General features: G+C 47.2%; 1 protein-coding gene across 2 annotated transcripts in view; it reads left to right on the top strand.

Annotated features, from left to right (window-relative positions):
* Window positions 1-21,217, top strand: part of GPSM2 (G protein signaling modulator 2) — a 397,434-nt gene that overhangs the window by 293,732 nt on the left and 82,485 nt on the right. For both annotated transcript variants that reach the window (XM_069232396.1, XM_069232397.1), the window contains one exon: window positions 232-361. In XM_069232396.1, the coding sequence (XP_069088497.1) occupies window positions 232-361 (130 nt within the window). The remainder of the gene's footprint in view (window positions 1-231; window positions 362-21,217) is intronic.

The raw sequence follows: 21,217 nt of genomic DNA, 5'->3' as shown, positions 1-21,217 counted from the left end.
ACTCAATCTTGTGACTTGAAAAGATTCTTCAAACAAAATCAACTTGCAACACTCCGAGCAACACTAGATGGCGGACTTATGCAAAGCATGTGAATCTACAGCACTACATGCCACAAACAGATGTCTACTGGGTACGTATCATTTTCCTTACTTTTAACATTTCTATTTTACACGTTTACATGCATGTTTTAACTCAGATTACTGCTTGCTGAAATGTGTTCCCTTTCATAGGTTGGCGACCGGAGTGGAGAACTAACTGCACGACTTAATATTTCTGATCTTCACATGATGCTGGGTTTAAGTTACAGCACAAACAACTCTATGATATCAGAAAACCAAGATGTAGATTACAGTTTTAATGGTATGTACAGAATCAAGATGCATCCAACTACTATTAGTAGATTAACTAACTGTCAGTTAACCACTTAAGTGGTTTAATATTTACTTTGTTAAAACTGCCTTTTATTACACTTTGGTACCTTGAAACTTCTATCAATAACACATTACTGGAAATCCAGGAGCTTAATATGTCAAACTTTTTCCTCAGTGATGTATACGAAACCTGCAGTACCCTGTCAAAGTACTATAATCTCCAGACGTATCAAACAACCTTTTTTTTTTTTTTTAACATGCTCAGACCCAAACCCAAGAGGTTAAACATTTGTTTAAAAGCATACAGTTATCCTTTAATGTCTTTTAGTACTTAAATGGCATGTTATGCATTCACTCCACATACCCAATTCATAAATTAATGTTGAACATACAGAGTGGCCTATTACTGTTCTGCCATTAGATGCAGTTGAAAAACCCAGTAGCCAGAGGGCTGTGATGAGAATAGATGAGTTAATAGTTTTGCATAGAGGTGGGTCAAGATGAATCCGAGTGTGGGAGGGAAGGAATTTCAAAGGGTGCCAACTCTGACGGGGAAAAAAGCAGCCGCTCAGAAGTGATAAATAGAAATAAGAGATACTCAAGAGAACAAGGGAAGCCAATCTGAGAATGCGAGTGGGTACATCCTATACATGCGGCAAGAGTAAACTGTCAAAAAACAATGTGTTCTTGAATGAGTCATTTATTGAGTATGTTTGCTGGTATAAAAATTCAACAATAGTTTTCACATAGAAAACAAAAATAATATTAAGGCGTACCAACAATAATTTCTTTTACAAAGAAAACATTTTTACTTTTTGACAATAGTCATAGCTAAAAGCTAGATACATGATACATTACAAAAATTTGAAGTATTCAGTCAGAGTTCTTGGTACAGTTTATATCCAGAACAATACCGGCCCACACTGAGAAACCATTGACGTACTTATTCTGATCAGTGGGGGAACGGCAAATCTAACTAACCTTGCAATAAAAGTCTGCTTCCCATTCTCCGAAACGTACACATAGATGAGTGATATTCAGCTCATCGATGTTAGAGAGGATACACTGTTGACGTTTCGGTCTCTATCGGCAAATAAATCCATGAGACCATCATCAGGGCTCAGTCAAGTACACAGGCCAAACTGAACAGTCCCCTACCTCAGGGGACTAAATATCAAAACGTAAAATATAAATCAAGATACTAGGCAATATATTAATGGTACGCCAGGAAAAAGACAGGGACATGGCACACTTGCCCACAACGTGCCATAACGTGTATAACCAAAAACTCCACTACAAGTGACCCTGCATGCTACCCTAAGTGGGAAAAAAACAAAACCCTAATGGTACAACTGTACTGTAACTTTCTACACCAAGTATCCTAAAGGGTACCAAAATGTGTACACCAAGTGTAAATAAAAAGAAGTATCAGCTTACCAACAGCCTAACTCAAAACCTTTCTCTGAATCAAAATAAAATGAAAGTGAGAAAGGGGATCTGTATTACCGATTTGTCTTACATAGCTCAATTGCTAATTACTGCTTACTATGCTGTTTAAAGAAAATCACTTCCAAACCTCCAGAGGTGGGGTAATCTGAAAGGTACAGATAAACCTCAATGTCAAATTACTGCGAGCAGAAGCATAAAATAGCATCCAGTGTACGTCCCTAAAGGTTAAAGCTTACTTTGTTCAAGAATTAAACTTATTTCAAGAAGCAGTCACATCAAGTTGACCTGCCCGGTTCCTCATCCATGGTAGAAATGCTTGAGTCGCTGGGTGCATGAACGCTATATAAGAGTGCAACCACCGACAGACAACTCATGTCACATGACTAATCATGCAGTAGTGGACAACAATTTGACGGAGCAACTCGTAGCAGACATCCATATCATCTGATTGTTTTACAAAACCAAACCCCCTCATATGGAGAATATTTAGCATCATTGGTCAATACATTTTCTTTAACTTCATCAGCCTTTATTTGGAGAACAAAATAAACCAACAATATCAAATACGTCATATTTAGCCTCCATCTTGGAAAGGTTCTGTACACTACTCAAGGACCTATTATATAACTAATTCTCCATTGGGATTAATCACTTTATGACTAAAAGGCAGACTGACAATATACCACTTATTCTTCAATAAAATCGAACAAAACCTTGCAACATATGTAATACAAATATCAAACACAAAAGTAGGCCGTTCTTGTATAGCCTCTTCTCTAAGAAACAACCACTCACTATATCAGGTATGAATTATTATAAAACACCAAACATATATTGTCTCAATCTCGCCATACAAAGAGAAACAAACATTTGCCCAGTAATATTACAATGTCGATAAAGAATACCATTCATCCTGTTGGTTGAGTCCTTTCTTTACCACATTGGCATCCCAGATCTGTCTGTTTGATGCCATGTGTGGCTATGGATACACATGCCATGTGTGGCTATGGATACACGTGCTCTGCCTACTTTTTCATTGTGAGTAAGCGATCCACATCATGCTCTCTCCTAGAGCACTTAACCTCTAATACAAACCATCTGATCTCACTAGCTACATGTAACAGTGCTTTGTAATGCTCAAAAAGAGGGACATTAGTAACATTACATTGTATCCTAGATTAATGTTATTGAACGTTTCCGAACTTCCTGAGTGGTTTTGCCAATATATTGAAGCATATAGGTACATTCAATACAGTAAATACCTTTTTTGAGCCACAATTTGACAAATGTTTAAGTGCAAAGTCCTGCCATTTAACATGGATGATTTAATAACATTCATAGTAGGGTACGCTGTAAAATTGCCACATGGGAGGTGATCAGCCACAGGTTCTAGGCCCCACAACTGGATCAGTGTTGTGGGATTAGATTCTAAATAGGCTCTAACTAGTTTTTTTCTTAGATTTCACGCCCTCTAAAACAAAAACAATGTATTTTCTTTTTAAATGGCTCAAAGTCCAAGAGATGCAACTTCTTCAAAATGATCTCTTTTAATCCTGTTAGATTCTGTTCCAAAAGTAGTCACACCTTGTTAGACCCGACAGCCTTAGTCTGTGCTGGTCTTCCCCTGACTTTTTGCCTGCCTCCCTCAATCAATCAATCAATCGCATTTATAAAGCGCGCTACTCACCCATCAAGGGTCTCAAGGCGCTGGGGGGGGGGGGGGGATCAGTGCTCGAAGAGCCAGGTCTTGAGCTGCCTTCTGGAGAGGTGGTCAGGTATGGCGCGAAGGTGGCTGGGCAGAGTTCCAGGTCTTCGCTGCCAGGAAAGAGAAGGATCTTCCTCCAGCGGTGGCTTTGCGGATGCGGGGTACGGCTGCCAGGGCCTGTCCGGTGGAGCGCAGAGTGCGCGGAGGGGTGTAGAAGGAGACGCGGTTGTTGATGAGTTTGGGTCCAAGGTTGTGAAGGGCTTTGTGTGCGTGGGTGAGTAGTCGGAAGGTGATCCGCTTGTTGACGGGTAGCCAATGGAGTTTTTTCAGGTGTCCGGAGATGTGGTGGTGGTGAGGGATGTCCAGGATGAGTCTTGCGGCAGCGTTCTGGATCCGTTGGAGTTTCCTCTGCAGCTTGGTGGCGAAGCCGGCGTACAGGGTGTTCCCGTAGTCCAAGCGGCTGGTGACGAGGGCGTGGGTGACGGTTTTCCTGGTGTCGGTGGGGATCCAGCGGAAGATCTTGCGGAGCATGCGGAGGGTGTTGAAGCATGCCGAGATCACCGAGTTCACCTGTCTGGTCATGGTGAGGGAAGAGTCCAGGATGAAGCCAAGGTTGCGCGCGTGGTCGGTGGGTTGGGGAGTGCTGCCTAGGGCGGGGGGCCACCAGGAGTCGTCCCATGCGGTGGGAGTGGGGCCGAGGATGAGGACCTCCGTCTTGTCTGTGTTCAGTTTCAGACGGCTGTCTGTCATCCAGTTCGCCACTTCCTTCATTCCTTTATGTAGTTTGGTCCTGGCTGATGTGGGGTTGTTAGTGAGGGATAAGATGAGCTGGGTGTCGTCGGCGTATGATATAAGGTCGAGTCCGTGTTTGCGTGCGATGTTCGCCAGTGGGGTCATGTAGACGTTGAAGAGAGTGGGGCTGAGGGAGGATCCTTGAGGTACGCTGCAGATGATCTCCGTGGCTGTGGATCTGAAGGGGGGCAGGCGGACTCTCTGAGTCCTTCCGGAGAGGAAGGAGACGATCCATTCCAGGGCCTTGCCTCTGATGCCGGCGTTGCTGAGGCAGCGTATCAGGGTGCGGTGGCAGACAGTGTCGAAGGCTGCAGAGAGGTCCAGGAGTATGAGGGCCACGGTCCCTCCCTTGTCGGTCAGGGCTCTGATGTCGTCCGTGGCTGCGATGAGGGCGGTTTCGGTGCTGTGGTTGGCCCTGAAACCGAACTGTGTGGGGTCGAGGGAGTCGTTGGTTTCCAGGGCGTTGGTGAGTTGAGCGTTGACGATTTTCTCAATCACTTTGGCGGGGAACGGCAGGAGAGAGATGGGCCGGAAGTTCTTGAGTTCGGTGGGGTCTGCTGTAGGTTTCTTTAAGAGGGCGTTGAGCTCTGCGTGTTTCCAGCTTTCCGGGAAGGTGGCGGCGGTGAGGGAGGCGTTGACGTCTCGGAGGTGCGGTGCGATGATGTCGTCGGCCTTGTTGTAGATGTGGTGCGGGCAGGGGTCCGATGGGGATCCGGAGTGGATCGAGTTCATTACGCGGGTGGTCTCCTCAGTGGTGGTAGGGTTCCAGGTGAGGATGGTGGTGGTGTCGGTGGAGGGTTCCGGGGGGGGGGGGGCTCGTGTCGGCGGTCGGGAAGCTGTTGTATATGTCGGTGATCTTGTGGTGGAAGAAGGTTGCGAGGGAGTCGCAGAGGTCCTGTGAGGGAGGGATGGAGTTGTTTTCTGCTTCCGGGTTGGAGAGCTCTTTGACGATGCCAAATAGTTCCTTGCTGTTGTGGGCGTTGTTGTCAAGTCTGCTCCGGTAGGCTGTTTTTCGTGCGGCGCGGAGGTGTTGGTGGTGTTGGCGGGTGGCGTCCTTGAGAGCCGACATGTTCTCTTCGGTCTGGTTAAGGCGCCACGTCTTCTCGCGGGCGCGGCATTCTTTCTTGGAGTTCTTGAGGTCGGGGGTGAACCAGGAGTTTTTCTTGTGGTTGTTGGTGCTGGCTTGAGTCTTCAGGGGGGCCAGGAGGTTGGCGCAGTCGGAGATCCAGTTTGTGAGGTTGTTGGCGGCTACGTTGGGGTCGGTGGTGCTGGTGGGTTGGTTCTGGGAGAGGGTTGATGCGAGCTGTTCCGTGGTGATACGATTCCAGTGTCTTCTTGGTGGTTGCTGGGTGTGGTGGAGCACGGTGGTCTTCTTGAAGATGAAGTGGACGCAGCTGTGGTCCGACCAGGTGAGTTCGGTGGTGTGGCTGAGGGTGATGTGTTTGCTGGAGGAGAAGATGGAGTCGAGCGTGTGTCCGGCGTAGTGGGTGGGGGTGTTGACTAGCTGATTCAGTCCCAGGTTGGCGAGGTTATCCAGTAAGGCGGTGGTGTTGTTGTCGGTGAGGTTCTCCAGGTGAAAGTTGAGGTCTCCTAGGAGGATGTAGTCGGTGGATGAGAGTGCGTGAGGGTTGACGAAGTCTGCGATGTCTTCGCTGAACTTGGTGCGAGGTCCTGGTGGTCTGTACATGAGGGTGCCTCTGAGGGTGGTTTTGGGGTCGCTGTGGATCGTGAAGTGGAGGTGTTCGGCGTCGGGGAGTGAGTTGTCGGTGTCGGTCGAGATGCGGATGGAGTTTTTGTGTGCGATGGCGATGCCTCCTCCGATGCGGTTGGTGCGGTCTTTCCGGATGATTTTGTAGCCGTCGGGGATGGCTATGGCGATGTCGGGTGCCGAGGTGGGGTTCATCCAGGTCTAGGTGAGGAAGGCCATGTCCGGGTTCGTAGAGTTGATGAGGTTCCACAGTTCGATGGCGTGCCTGTGGATGGATCGGGTGTTGACCAGGATTTAGTGGAGGTTGTTTCCGGGGGAGTAGTTCTTGGCGGGAGCGGAGTGGGTCCGGAGGCAGGTGAGGCGGCAGTTGCTGCAGGTGAAGGGTCCGAGGGTACGTTTCGGGGTGGCGCGGTAGCAGCCCGGCGTGCGGCCGGGGTTGAGGTTGGCGAGGAAGGCGGAGTCGTAGGTCAGGCCGGGGGCCAGGGGTTCGGGCGCTGGGCACGGTCCAGGCGCAGACGGGCTTGCCTTAGGCGCGGCCTCGCAGCGGCCGCCATATAAGGGGTAGCCGGGGAGGCGGGGACAGCTGGGAGGCGGGAGGAGGGCGGGTAGGGGGGAAAAAGAGCGGGAAAAGCGGCGAAGGGCCTCGGGGAGGCGAGGAGGCCCAAAAAGCGGAAAAGTACCTAGAAGGGGTACAAAAAACCGGAAAAGCAAGAGAAGAATGACAAAAAGCGGTGGAAGGACGGAGGGGGACGGCGGGGGCACGCGGGGCAGCAGGCACTCAGGGATACAGAAGGCAAGGGGAGCGCGGTCACACGGGGAAAGCAGGCACTCTGGGATACAAAAAAGCAAAAGGGGACGCGATCACACACAGGGGAAAAGGCAGACACTCTGGGGGACAGTCAGCACAACAACAGAGCAGAGGGCAGGCACAGAGGATCTGGTGGCGCCGCGAGGGCAGGGGAGCGACCTACCCTGGGGTCAAGGGTCGCTACCACTGCCTCGCAGCGGCCGCCATATAAGGGGTAGCCGGGGAGGCGGGGACAGCTGGGAGGCGGGAGGAGGGCGGGTAGGGGGGAAAAAGAGCGGGAAAAGCGGCGAAGGGCCTCGGGGAGGCGAGGAGGCCCAAAAAAGCGGAAAAGTACCTAGAAGGGGTACAAAAAAACGGAAAAGCGAGAGAAGACCGACAAAAAGCGGCGGAAGGACGGAGGGGGACTGCGGGGGCACGAGGGGCAGCAGGCACTCAGGGATACAGAAGACAAGGGGAGTGCGGTCACACGGGGAAAGCAGGCACTCTGGGATACAAAAAAGCAAAAGGGGACGCGATCACACACAGGGGAAAAGGCAGACACTCTGGGGGACAGTCAGCACAACAACAGAGCAGAGGGCAGGCACAGAGGATCTGGTGGCGCCGCGAGGGCAGGGGAGCGACCTCCCTCCATTTTTCTGAACTCGTATTTGCTGGTTTGTAGGACTCTGTGCACTTTGCTATGCTGACCAGTGCTAAAATGCTTGTGCTTTCTCTTCTAAACATGGTAATATTGGATTCTACCCAATTGGCAGATTTAATTTACATATAAGTCCCTAGGCAAGTGCTCTATATGTGTCCAGGGCCTGTAAATTAAACACTACTATTGGGCCTGCAGCACTGGTTATGCCACCCACATAAGTAGTCCCTTAACCATATCGCAGGCCTGCCGTTACAAGGCCTGAGTGTACAGTTTACTGCAACATCGACTTGACATTTAAAACCCCTTTCCAAGCCTTAAACTCCCCTTTTCTTACATAGGTCACCCCTAAGGTAGGCCGTGGGTGACCCACAGGGCATGGTGCAGTCTATTGAAAAGACAGGACATGTACTTTTAAGTTTTACATGTCCTGGTACTGAAAAACTCCCAAAATCGTTTTTCTCTAATGCAAGGCCTACTACTCTCATATGCCAGCATTGGGAATTCCTTAGTATACATTTAAGCTATAATTCCTGAACAGAAATAGGTAACTACATAATGTTTCATTTCTTTGGAGTGGTAATGATAAATCATCCTTACTGTTAAAGTCAGATTTCACATTACTATTTTAGAAATATCACTTTTAGAAAGTGAATATTTCTCTGCTCTTTCTGGTCTGTGTGCCTTACAGACTGTCCCCAGTACACGTCTGGGCTAGGTGACAGTTATACTTTGTATAGTGTGCATTCCCTCCAGACAGCCACAAGCACAGGACACTCAACTGCATCTGCATTCATTTGCATACTCATGGGTCTTCCTGGGCAAGAAGGAAGGGGCGTGCTCACACACTTCAGAGGGTAGTGGCCTGACTCCACACAAAAGATTGATTACCAACACCCCCCACACCCTTCCTCACACACACACACACAACCCCCACTTCAAAGGCACTTTTGGGCATAAGTACTGCCTCTCTGACCCCTAAAATCAGACACTTTTGGATTTGGAACTAAACCTCTGTCAGAAGGACCTCTGTGCTGCTCAAAGGACTCAACTAGACTGCTTTTCTGAATGGACTGCTTTTCTGCCTTTTCCCTGCTGCTCCCTGACTCTGCTGGAAGGACTCTGCCTTCCCTCCAAAGTGATACCCAAAGGCCTGCTGGCTTGCTCCCTGTTCTCCTGTGGTCTCTGGGACATCAAAAACTGCCTGCAAATCTCCTGGTGCTGCTGGACTCTGCCTTCTGTGAGTATGGCCCTTTTGTGATGATCCAAGGTCTGGGCCACTAAAGTGGATTCTGTAGCGGATTTCTGCAAAAACCAACACATAGCCTCGAGTGCATGAGAAATTCTGCCTCATCGCTCCTTCAACGCAGAAGCTGTTCGACTACAGTAGATTCCCAGCCTGTGCAGTCTGACGACGACAACGCATCCCATTCACATCAGCAGAGTTTGATGCTGGCGCAGGGACCTGACTGCATGGAACATACTGACGCATCATGACGTCAGTGCTTTGCTCTATCCAAATTACTGCTTCAGCAGACGCTGCATGAGTTCTGTAGCTGGCGTACCCTCCATCGAGGTTGGCCTGAACTTTGGATTTGCACCGGTCCCTCTGGACCTCACATAACCTTTTGACTGCTTTAAAAATTCATGTCTTGATGTCTACTGGTTGGATATTTGTTGTTTTGGCCTTGTTTTAGTCAGTTAAATATTCTCTATTTCTCTAACCTGGTGTGGGGTCTTTGATGTGTTTTCACCTTGTTACTGTATGAGTTTTTCCACAAAATACCTTACACATTGCTGTCAAAGTTAAGCCTGCCCTGTGCCAGACTACCAGAGGGTGAGCATAGGATAATTTAGGTTGTTTTGTGACTTACCCAGACAAGCTTTGTAGTCCCTACTTGGACAGGGTGCATATCTTTGCAACTGGAGACCCAATTTTTAACACGTGCTAAATTGGACTCATTTTTTCTTTCTTTTTCTTTTAATAATAATTCTCTGTCATAGTACCATGCTCATTTCAACAATATCTTTACAAGACAATGTACGAAGCTGGCTATCTGTGTAGTGTACCAGTGTAGGGTTATACTATGCAGATTTTACAGATGTCCTTTATTGGTTGATAGAGGTTAACGTAATTAGCTTAAATGCTCCTTTTGGTGGTAGTGTGGGCGAGCAGTTTAGGCTTATCAGACGGTAGTGCTAAGCATTTGTTAAACACAGTCAGTATATGAGACACCCACTCAAGAAGGAAACTCAAGACCAGTTTTAGAAAAATATCAACACTTCTATATTATTTTTAGACTCCTTCAGAAATCTTCAGAATTTTGTAAGTACCATTCGAAATATTACGTTCAGTAAAGTAAGTTAATCACACAAATACTGTTTTACACTGTAATGCTTTTCAATGAAAAAAATAACATGTGCTGCATACAGGTACCTGCAGCAATATCGTGGGGGTCCAGTATAGGTCTTACGGTCATGGGCACGAGAAACACCAGGAATTCTGTTTTACTGCCCTGGGGTGTCCAGGTGCAGAGATGCTGGATGGGTCAGGTGCATTCCACACTACATGGTTGGCACGGAGGTGGAGCACCTACAAACAGGCTTCAGAGGGGGAATTGAGGACAAGTCCGTGAGCTTCTAACAGTAGGATCAGTTCATGGGGGCCCTGGGAGCACAGTGGATAGTTGTAGACCTGGGCCGGGGTACTGGGTGGAAAGGATTTTGATTGGCTGGTCCTGTGTGTCAAAAGTGCTCTTGGTGTTTGGTTAGACCTGCAGAGGGGGAAGAAAAACAGACAGTCGGGCCACTCTTGTAGCATCCTCATCGATTTAGACGTCCTGCGGTTGCAGGTCATCTTCTTGCTGTGGTGATGTCTGACCTTGACACAAACAAGCCTTGGTGCTTGCAACTGCTCAGGTACCCTGGCTATTGGTCAGGTGCCCTGGGTATTGGTGCAGGGCGACTCCGTATGGGCTTGGCGTCTCCAGACATCGTGGGGAGGCAGGTCTATTTTCCTGGTGCATGGTGACCTAGTGATGGCTGCTGCTGCTTAAGTGGACCCAGTGGTCAGCAGATCGGTGGACCGGACATTGCGGTTGGTGTCTTCAGGTTACAGGGAAGTGGCTCCCCCACTTCAATGAGAGGCTAGCTGGTTTACGAAGTCCTGACAGCCCCCAAGGCTTTTGGGTTATGAACAAATGTAGGATGAGTCTGGTCCGGATGATTGTCAGAACAGCAGCAGGTAGGCAGGGTTTGCCACCAAATGTCCAGGCTAGTCCTCAGTTCTCACGTTAGTTGGCTCTTCTTTGTCGTCCTCCTTTCTTCAATCAGATTAATCTGAGCTCCTGGCATCAGATGACCACCTAAATACTCAATTGAGTGGTGTTTAGGGGAGTGTAGTGTAGTAGCTAATGGGATAGTTACCCCTGGGGTGACTACACCCCCTATATGACTACTTCCCGTGGGGAGTGGGCATAACCCTTTCCCACAATTCCTAATTCTAACAAAAACAAGATTGTGGCACCCTTCCTTTGTGGAGCACATCAGGCAGCCCACCTTAGGGGATGTGACTATCCTAGTAGTGCAACACGCCTAATTGCATAGCTAATTTCCCTCCTGTCCTGGTGCCAAATGGGCCTCTGGTCAGTGGGTGGCATCTTCCAGGTCTAAGGTAAGCTTGGGGACACATATCAAAGGCGGCAGGAGTTTTGAATTCCCTGGCCTTGGTATGCAGATTCACGAGCCATCCTGCTGTAGGTGATAACCACTTCCTCTAGAGAAGGCATTGTTTATGGCCTCAGAATGTGTGCTCTCACCTCCAGGGGATCAGAAACATGTCTGTGCTGGCAGGCTGGTCGATACCAGTCAGCCAGCACAGTGGAGGACTAGTAGCGTATCAGGGGGCACCGCTAAGGTGCCCTCTGGGCAAATGTCATAATAAATCCACTACTAACATCAATATGGATTTAATAAGACAAGGTGTTTGATACCAGACACCATAGATTCGGTGAAGCCATTATGTAGCTCGGTAACTCATAATGACCAATGCCCAGTACATACCTTAAGATGGCTTCCTTGTTCACTTGCAATATCTAGTAATCAAACTAGACATCATAGGGGCGTATCCATTCATGCAACTATTCAAATAAAAAATGATGCATCCTGGCTTACAGCTCTAAGGCCTGCCGTAAGGCTGACTTACATATATTGTTTGCAGTGACTCCGGCATGGCACACAGTGAGTGTGCCATTTCGTGTTTTCCCTCATGGTTTGCACCATAACATACAGTCTGCAATGACAGGCTGCATGCAGTTTGTAAGAAGGGGCCCCTTAGGATAGCATAATACATGCCACAGCTATTGGGGGGGGGGTCCCTGTTTAAAACCCACGCCGTAGGTACCAGGGATACCATTTACTAGGGACTTACAGGTGTGCTAAAGTGTCTGCCACTTGTACACAATTAGACCTTTTAACTTGTTTTAGAGAAAAAACACTGACACTGGTGACCTGGTTAGCAAGAACCCAGAACACCTTCAGTCAAAAAACCTCAGTACCCATGGCAAAAAAGTGGGGTGACCATGTCAAAAGGGCACTTTTAAGAGACAATAGTGAGAGTAAACTGAGCATAGAGAATGAAATGTGTGATGAACTAAATTTAGGGCTTGGAATGAATGTTTTTTGGGGGGCATTTTTTGTCAATTGTTAGTTAGTGGAAGTTGGAGAGGGATAGAAATAGAGGAGTGGGAACTCTGACCATTGCAGTACATGTCCGTCAGTAGACTGTTATCATGGTCCAAATGTGAAGAAGTGACAGCTTGATGTATGACACACATGGCTTTGGATAGAATGTGTGATTAAAAAGGAAAAAACATGTTGAGGCCAATTCATATATTTTTTTAGGTTTGGACAAAAAGACAAGGACCTATGAAAAAGACTCTCCAAAATTTCAGATGGTAGAAGCAGGAGTGATGAGGTCCAAGAACTGGAAACTACCATGCTGATAACCAAATATTGAGGGAGCCACCTGTCACAAGCACCTTGGTCTTGTCAGGGTTCGGTTTCACAGTGTTTGAAATCATCCATACAATGACTTCGAACATGCAAGTTGAAAGTAAAATGACATCAGGCATACCTGAGGAATTAAGAGTTGGGTTATGTCTGCATACATGTAACACATGAAGATAAAGGTTTTAACTGAGGGTCGTTTATGCATTCAAAAGAGTGGGGCAGAGAGAGAAGTGCTGCAGAATACCAGATTTCAAAGCATACTGTTGTGAATTGTAGAGATAGAGAGATGTGAACTCGTTCAGACTGCAGCGATTTGATCCATTTTAGGACCAAATTTATAACACCCATTCTGCTGAGTCTGTGAATAAGCCTTGGCTGGTTGACACTTTCAAATTATGCAGAAATAGCAAGAAGGAAAAATTAAGTGGCATCATCATTACCTAACGCTTTTTGTAGTTCAGTTGCTACCACAATGCAGATTTTGGTACAGTAGGCTGGACGTAAGTCAGGTTGATCGGAATCAAGGATATGTACTGAGAGTTGATGTTTAGCTCACTTTTCAGTCATCTAGGTCTACAGTGGAAAATTATTCAAGAGCTGTTCACTTCTTCAAGATGAGAATGACAATAGAATGTTTGAGACGTGGGAGAACTGCTGGGGTAACTAAGTAGCAGTTACCATAATTGGAAACCAATGCAACAACTCTTAAAACTTTCCTATGGTGCACAGGTGGAGCAAAGGTCCAAAGAAGAGCCTTATTTGATGGAGCAAGGGTCTTGGTAACTTCTTGTATCAAAAGAGGCACAAGGTGAACAAGCGTGAGAGTGGTCTTGGCGATATTTTGATGAGGATTGAAAGAGAGCACAGGATGACAGTAAATGAAATCCTAATAAAATAGCGTGGTTGTAGGATTGAACAAATATATTGGATTTTTAGTCAGTCAGAACAATCTTTTTTTTGACTGTCATGCAGCCATAAAAGAGAAAATAAATAATTTGAATATATATAAAAACACTCAAGATATAATCATTATTATTCTAGTGAAATAATAAATTTTCGATGTACATAAGATGATTAAAACAGACATAAACTACGCAACCCTTCTTAACGTGCATGGTGCATCAGCTGGTGTCACTACAGTACACAATTGTGTAATAACTTAAGTATATTAAAAACAAAAACACAGATCGAGTGTATTGAGACTCTTGAGTGTACAGCTGCCCATAAAAAAAAAGCTCACATAGAAGCAAGTTTCAGCATCTTGAGCTGTAATGACTTTATGCAGTGTCAGTGCACAGGATTTGATAAAAGAGATTAAAAACATTTTTTTATATTTCTGATAAAAAAAAACAGAGAAGAAAATAAAAAAGAGCAGTGTCCGTTTAGAGAGCTTATTGCAGGGACAAACAAGTAAATCCAAGTTATTCTGGAAACCTAGTAGGAAACATAGTAAATATTTTATAGTATCAGCCCAAAAGAGAAACAATAAAGAACATCCTCACCTCCCCCTCTTGCCTTGCAGATAGTTACAGAGGGTGTTTCTAGGGTTCATGGACAAGTAGCTGGTGATAGATGACTTTAAAACCTCTGTGCTTAACCGTTTCTTTTGGGCACGAGTTAGCAGTCAATTTTGAACTTGATTCAACATTAGTAAATTCCTGTCGTACACAGTCGTTTCAAAATATATATATTTTTTTAATATGAATCCCCACCATGGGATACTTAGCCCTTTGTCACAAGCTAAGCAGTCTTTGATTAGGTTTCTTTTTTAGAGTGCCTCTTTATTTTCCCAGATGGAAAGCCATAATGGGGGCAAATTTGAATCCGATCACCCAAATAACTCAGCCATAGCTTGTTGTGACAGACAAAATGAGAGGTGGAAAGGGGGGACAGATATGAGTTCCAGACAGAAGCGATTTTCCTGAACCAGTATGGGTAAGGGATCACTAATGTCCCAAACTCCTGTGCCATATTTAGCAACCGAGGCTCATTGGGAAGAGTAAATTTGCATCATGAGAACAAATGCTCGGCCCCCTGGGGGAGATTGTAAACTGAAAATTGAACCAACAGCACTGGAAAGCTTTACCCTTTGATCAACTATATTTGGAGAGCATGAGTCAGTGGAACTAAAAATCATCCCTAGATATGAGAAGATAATAACGCTGAGTAAGCCGCTTGAACCTAACAGTATACTTGATAGGGATATGCTCTTTGGGCCAATGGCCATAGCAGATGATTGGGAGGAGTTGATTAGCAAATGGAGGGAGCTCATGTATTCCACAAACGAGGGAACCATTAATCGCAGGCGTCTAGGTGTGTAGGCCGTTTGTACTGCATCATCTGCATATAACAGAACTGGGAGTGGGGAGCCACAAATCGTAGGGAGGTCCAGAGTGCATGATGCTAGATGTGTGCCGAGTTTGTTGATATACAAGATGAACAACAGGCCCTAGTACACAACCCTGCACACCCTACGATCATTTTGAATTTCTTTGGAAAGTTCCCCATTTTGACCAAACCTCTCTCTGGCCTTGCTGTTAACATGCATAGAAGCCAGTAAGTGCACTCATGACTCCTCCACTCCCAATTCCAGTAGGATTTTCCAGAGCCTAGCCCGGTTCACACAGTTGAATGCCATGGAAAGAGCCATAAATGCGAAGCACGGAGAAGTGTGCTTCGCCACAGTGTATTTACCTAGTACCAGGTTGAGATTTAAGCATTGTTCCTGTGTTCCTAAGCATTTGTGGAAACCATATTAGCATGCATTCATCGTTTTGTTATCCTCAACCCACTCAATAATCCTATTATATAGGATCCTCCCAAGGATTTTAGCGGGGATATCAATGAGTGAGATTGGCCGGCAGCACTCAGAGGAAGGTCGGTCACCTTTTTTGAAGATCTGTAAAAAAGTGGATATTGCCTACGAATTTGGCAAGGATGTGTAACTTAAGCTGTTAAAGACATTGGTCAGTAGGGGCGCCCATATATCAATGTTAATTTTTATCAGGTTGATAGGGACACCATCTGGGCCTGGAGCCCTTCCCCCTGCACTCTGCTGTATAGCAGCAGAGACTTCATTTAAGGATACAATCCTGCTAAAGTATAAGCCAGTTACCATATTAATACTAGCAGCCTGGTTCCCTGTTGAATGTGCGCAAATGTACCTCCCATGCCTCACTACTTATGTGAGAACTAGTTGACGTCCCCTTGCCATTGGTCTCCCTCAAGGCCGAAACTGAGTTCCTGAACGACTTGCTATTGCTTGTGGTAGCTACATGCACCAGATTGTCCCACTGTCCAAGAATCATCTTCCCCCTTCTTCTTGTTGTTACTGTTTTGTACCTTTTCTGCAGACTGATCACCAGTGCTGGGTCCCATGGATGTGTAGTTAATGCCTTGCGCAAAGCTCGGTTGGCTACCAAACAGTCATGGTCAAACCATCCGGGGGATTGATAGGTGGGATATGATGGCTTTACTGGTTTGGAAAGGTACTTTTTAATGTTTAGGCAGAGATCTTCAAATAGGCTTACTATACTTCCTCTCCCATTTACGCCATCATCAGGTAAACATTCCAGAATTAGTACTAAATTACCCTGGAATATTTCAGCCACTGCTTGTGTGAAATTCGTGAGTTTCAGTATACTCTCAAAATACCTGTAAAGGCTTTCAAATTACTAAGTTCTGGTTGGATTTTAGGGGTAGCTCCGATGTCATTATCACACCAATTTCTATAGCATTATGATTGCCAAATTGCCTTGTTCGTCCTCTATGGCTTGGCTGCTGCTTCTGTCCGATTTTTAGTCAATTTTCCGAATACTTAAAGACATAGCTACATAAATGAATAGAAACACAGCGTTCAAGAGTGTTTGTGCACAGACAAATGAAAGCAATGACTAAGCAAGTTGAAATATATACAAGTGGTGAGGGCAATAATTATGCACTAGAGTCAGATACAATTATTGATAACAAAGTCCATATAATGCTTTTAGAGGCTTATTTCCTCTTCTCTGTTGTTCATGATGCTTCAACACTGGCTCTGTGGGTCAACATCAGGACGTGGTGAGAATTACTAAGCATCTTGAGAATATACTGAAATAAAACCTCATGGTACATATAGATAAAAGTCAAGCTGTATTGACAAGGGTGGCGCGGCCAGGTAAGGATTGAAATAGTAGCACCATAGGAACTATCCCATTCATGGGCAGTTATCAGCATTTCCCTAGATCCATATCAATGAAACAACCCTGTATTAGTCACAAGGAGACATGAACACACCTTCTTTGGGACTGCCAAAGCCCTTTCCTGCTCCACAGTGAGCGGTGACACTAGGTTATAATGTACTGACCTGAAGTAGATGCTCCACACACTGTGTCATGTGTAAATCGGCTGAGAGTTGCGACCTACCACAAGACGATAGATGCAACAAGCCTGTTCTGAAGAGGCTGCAATTCCAAACAGGTCCACGGCCTAGGCACCAGCCTTGTTTGAGCCAACATTCCAACTATGTGCTGGCACAATTGCACGTCCCAATAGTGTGACTAGAACAATGCTGAAACCCCAAAGGTCGATCCAGTTTTTTAAATGTACCTCATCCCTGGACAAGGAGGGTTCTGAGCTTTCGAGCACACGTAGCAGACAAAAGCAGAGCTAATGTAACAAGCAGAGTCAGAAGGGACTAAACCCCTCCCCAGTCCCTTCGCAACCCCAAATGAACTTTACAGTGAGTAATGAGATATCTAGCTGCAGATTCCTTACCTGTGAATTCTGCCCAGGCCTCAGACTGGATCCGGAAGGTTTTTCGTGAGCAGTGCCCTGTGCACTGGTAGGTGGCGTTGATTGTCTCCGCGTCTGTCGTGTGTGCTGTAAATGATGTTGTGGTTCTTATGTAGGCGCCATCCTGGCACTCCGGCACCATTGTTTTCTTTAGCTACACCTCATCATTTTTGTACTGTTTTTTTTTTTTTAGGCTTTTTTTTCAAATATTTTTTAGATTTACCTCTAGCTGTATTGAGGATGTGGTCATAGTGCAAAGTCATCGTCGTCCCACTCCAAGTTCTTTGGGCGATCAGGTAAGTCGAGGCACAAGGGAAAAAAAGTAAGAGGTCGAAGCAGTCTTCAACTTCTCATCTGTCGGCTGAAACAACAACAGACCATTAGAATTCTAGGCTTTAATCTTCAGAACCAGTGTCTGGGCCGACTCTGTGCCTCCCTGACTTTTTTCAGAAGCCAGAGTGACCCCTGCCCAAGTAAAAGAATTTTATGAGGCCATGCGCCTTGTTTTTGGGCAGTCTGACCCTGCCAGCATGCCTTCACACCCCACACGGCCTGAAGGGGGCCCCATCTGGTGCCGCACTGGCAAGTTCAGAACTGATGGGCCTTGAAGGATCCAGTCCTAGATCTGGCCTGGCTCCAGTAGTACCACCTCGACCTTCCCCAACGTTGGTCCTGCTGTTGACACTCCTGGCACTACCCCTTTTGTTATCCCTGACTTTGACACGGAGCCAGTTGGGCGTCACCCGACTCTGGCACCTATAGGAGCTTTGCCTGCTAGGTCAGATCCTGAGCCCTATTCCCTTGGGCTAGGCCTGGGAGGGGTCGCTGGACCCTTTCGAATACCAGCCTTCTGAGGGAGAAATGGACTGGTGTGAGGATCTGGGTGAAGTCAGTGAACTGGGCACTTATCCACATACTGGTATGCTTTCTCCCTCTACCATGGCTATGAAGGAGGGAGCTTCTTACGCTATGGTGGTGCCGAGGGCAGCTGAGGTTCCTTGACCTTCAGCTACCCTCAGCAGTCAGTACTAACATCTTGACAGACGTGCTAAAGCCGGGAGTCTCCACGTCCGAACCCCATACTCCTGTTTGATAATTTGGGTAGCAAGTTCAAACCCAGCACAGGGGCTCCTGTGAATAGGACCATTGCCTGCCGCCATCACCCTGCTCGCGGGGATCCAAGTTTGCTCACGAAACACCCTACCTGTGAAAGCTTGGCGGTCTAAGCCTCCATTTCCCAAGGCGCTTTCCCTACAGCTAGGGAATCCAAGAGGCTGGACTAATTTGGGAAGAAGAGGTTTTCTTATGCCAGCCTGGCATTGCGGTCCTTGAACATCGCATGCCTTTTGGACTGTTATTCCCACACTCTGTTGGACACAGTTGTGCAAGTGCTGCCCCAGGTCCCAGAGGAGGCCCAGACTGTACTCTCTCAGGCTGTTGCCAGTGAGAGAGGTGCAGCAAAGTTCACAATTTCTCTAGGGAGAAAGGTTTCCACAACAGTGGCCCTCAGGCACAATGCCTGGCTGAGAACGCCTGGCTTCTTGTCCAAGCTTCCCTTATGGACATGCCCTTCTTCGGCACCCGTCTCTTCGGAGACAAGGCATATTGGGCTCTCAAGCACTTTAAGGACTCTTGGGCTAAGGCCACCTGCCCCCTTCCCAAAATCTTCCTTTCAATCCTTTTATGGCTATTGAAGGGGCCTCCAGCAGCACCAGATTCTGCCCACCCACAGTGCTGCATATGTTGCCCAGCTTCTGAGTGGGCAAGTGTGTGATATCCACTGGCCTCATTTATTAGGTAGCCGGCAGTCTGGTCAGTCCAAAACACCCCTCCTTCCCGCCCTTCAGCAGCAGCCTCTAAACCCTCCTAGTCTGCCTCCGTACCACACTGACACCCAGTTTGTGGCAGGATTCACCATCACCTGCCCCTCTGGCAGTCCAGAACTTCTGACAGGTTAGTTTTGCAGATCGTCCGAAGGGACTACTCCCTCCCCTTCAAGACTACTACTCCCTCCATACCACCATCTCACGACCAAATGACAGAAAATCATCTGTCCCTTTCCCACTAGTGAGTCGCAACTCTCTTGGCCCAGCGAGCCACAGAGAGAAAGGGTTCCTGTACCAAAAGTAGACTGTGGTTGTTATTCCTGCTACTTTCTAGTCCCCAAAAATGACAAGAGTATTCACCCTATTTTAGACCTCCAAGCCCTCAATGTCTTCCTCATGAAGGAGAAGTTCAGAATGCTCTTATTGGCTCAGGTTTTGTCTTCCATGGATCCAGGAGACTTGATGTTAGAGTTGGACATGAAGGACGTTTACTGCCATATTCCCGTCCTGCCTGCATACAGACGTTGCCTGTGGTTGACAGTAGGCCACGAGCACTTTCAGTTCCCTGTACTGCACTTTGGCTTTCGCCCCTGTACTCCGCCTGGCTTTAGCCCCTTGGGTGTTCACCAAGGTGATGGCAGTTCATCTGCAGCGATCATGGGTGTCAGTTTTCCCCTATGTTGACGACTGGCTGTTGGAGGCGACCTCGCCCCAGGCTGTCTCCTCCCAAATCCAGGCTATGGCAAACCTCCTGCATCTGGGAGAGTTTGAGACCAGAGGACTTTAGTCTTTGGTGGAATCCAAACTCCACATCAGTCTGCTGGAGCCCTGGGCAGTCCGATAGGCATTGAAACCCTTTCTACCGTCCATCAAAGGAAGGCTCGTGTAGGAGTTCATGGACAACACCGCCACCATGTGGTATTGCAACAAGCAGGACGGGGTGGGCTTTGGACCCTTTGTCAAGAGGCTTTGCGCCTCTGGACATGGCTGGAACAACAGGGCATATCCCTGGTGGTTCAACACATGTCCTACTCTTTGGACACCAGATCAGACGAACTCCACCGCACATGCCTAGCGGATCACAAATGGCATCTCTATTTGGAGGTGGCATAAGGTCTCATTCAGCGGTGGGGAGAGCCTTGGTTAGATCTGTTCGCCTCTGTTGAGAACATGCATTATCAGCTGTTTTGTCGGCTGGAGGTTTCAAGGTGGCTCTCGCTCAGAGACGCTTCTCGTCTTGAGTGGAAACCTGAGCTTCCTGTACGCCTTTCCACCCATACCACTTGTGCCCAGAGTTCTCAGGAAGATTAGGAACGACTGGGCCCAAGTCAACCTTGTTACCCCGAACTGGGCAAGGATAGTCAGGCATCCTGAGTTACTGAGCATGTCCGCCAGTTGACAGCTTTTGACCTTCCTCCCAAAGTCTGTAACCTCATCTTGGCTGCCAGGCATCCCTCCACCAAGACGGTATATGCCTGCCGTTTGAAGAAATTTGTGGTATGTTGTGCAGAGAAATCTGTTGATCCCCCCCCCCCCCCCTTCTGCCCCCCCCCCCCCCCCCTTCTGCCCCCCCCCCCCCCCCCCCCCCCCTCTGAGATTTTACTCTTCATTCTTGGGCACTCTTAAGGGCTGTTTATCTGCCTTTTCTGCTTTCTTGGGGTTGCCTGATCTATCATCCTTGTTTAGGTCCCCTATTGTACAAATGTTCCTCAAGCGCCTTACTCACATGTTCCCACCCTCTCCATTCATCATGCCCCAGAGGGATCTTAATTTAGTCTGACTTTCTTGATGTGTGCTCACTACAGTGAGTGTCCAACCCCCTTCCTGGGTTACTCAAGGGCTCCCCTGAGGGTGGAACCCTAGATTAGTCTCTGGAACCATCTGAAGACTCTTTTGCAAGACACTACTGCACCCTAGAAACTGGACCCGCTGCTGGACTTCTCTGGGACCCAAGACAAGACTGCACCTAGTAGGAGAGCTCCTATTGCAACTTTGTCCCCATGCATTGCAAGCACTCTGCAACCTCCGTGGCCATGCATCTTCCAGAGTCACAAGGACTCTACCTATGCTTAGGAAAGCAAGAAGGAATATCCCTTGGAGTGAAGGAGTCACTCCCCTGCATCCACAGGCACTTCAG

Source organism: Pleurodeles waltl, chromosome 4_2 (genome assembly GCF_031143425.1).
Source record: "Pleurodeles waltl isolate 20211129_DDA chromosome 4_2, aPleWal1.hap1.20221129, whole genome shotgun sequence".
NCBI classification, from domain to species: domain Eukaryota; kingdom Metazoa; phylum Chordata; class Amphibia; order Caudata; family Salamandridae; genus Pleurodeles; species Pleurodeles waltl.
The sequence above is the reverse complement of the archived record's forward strand: the minus strand, read 5'-3'. Positions and strand labels throughout refer to the sequence as shown.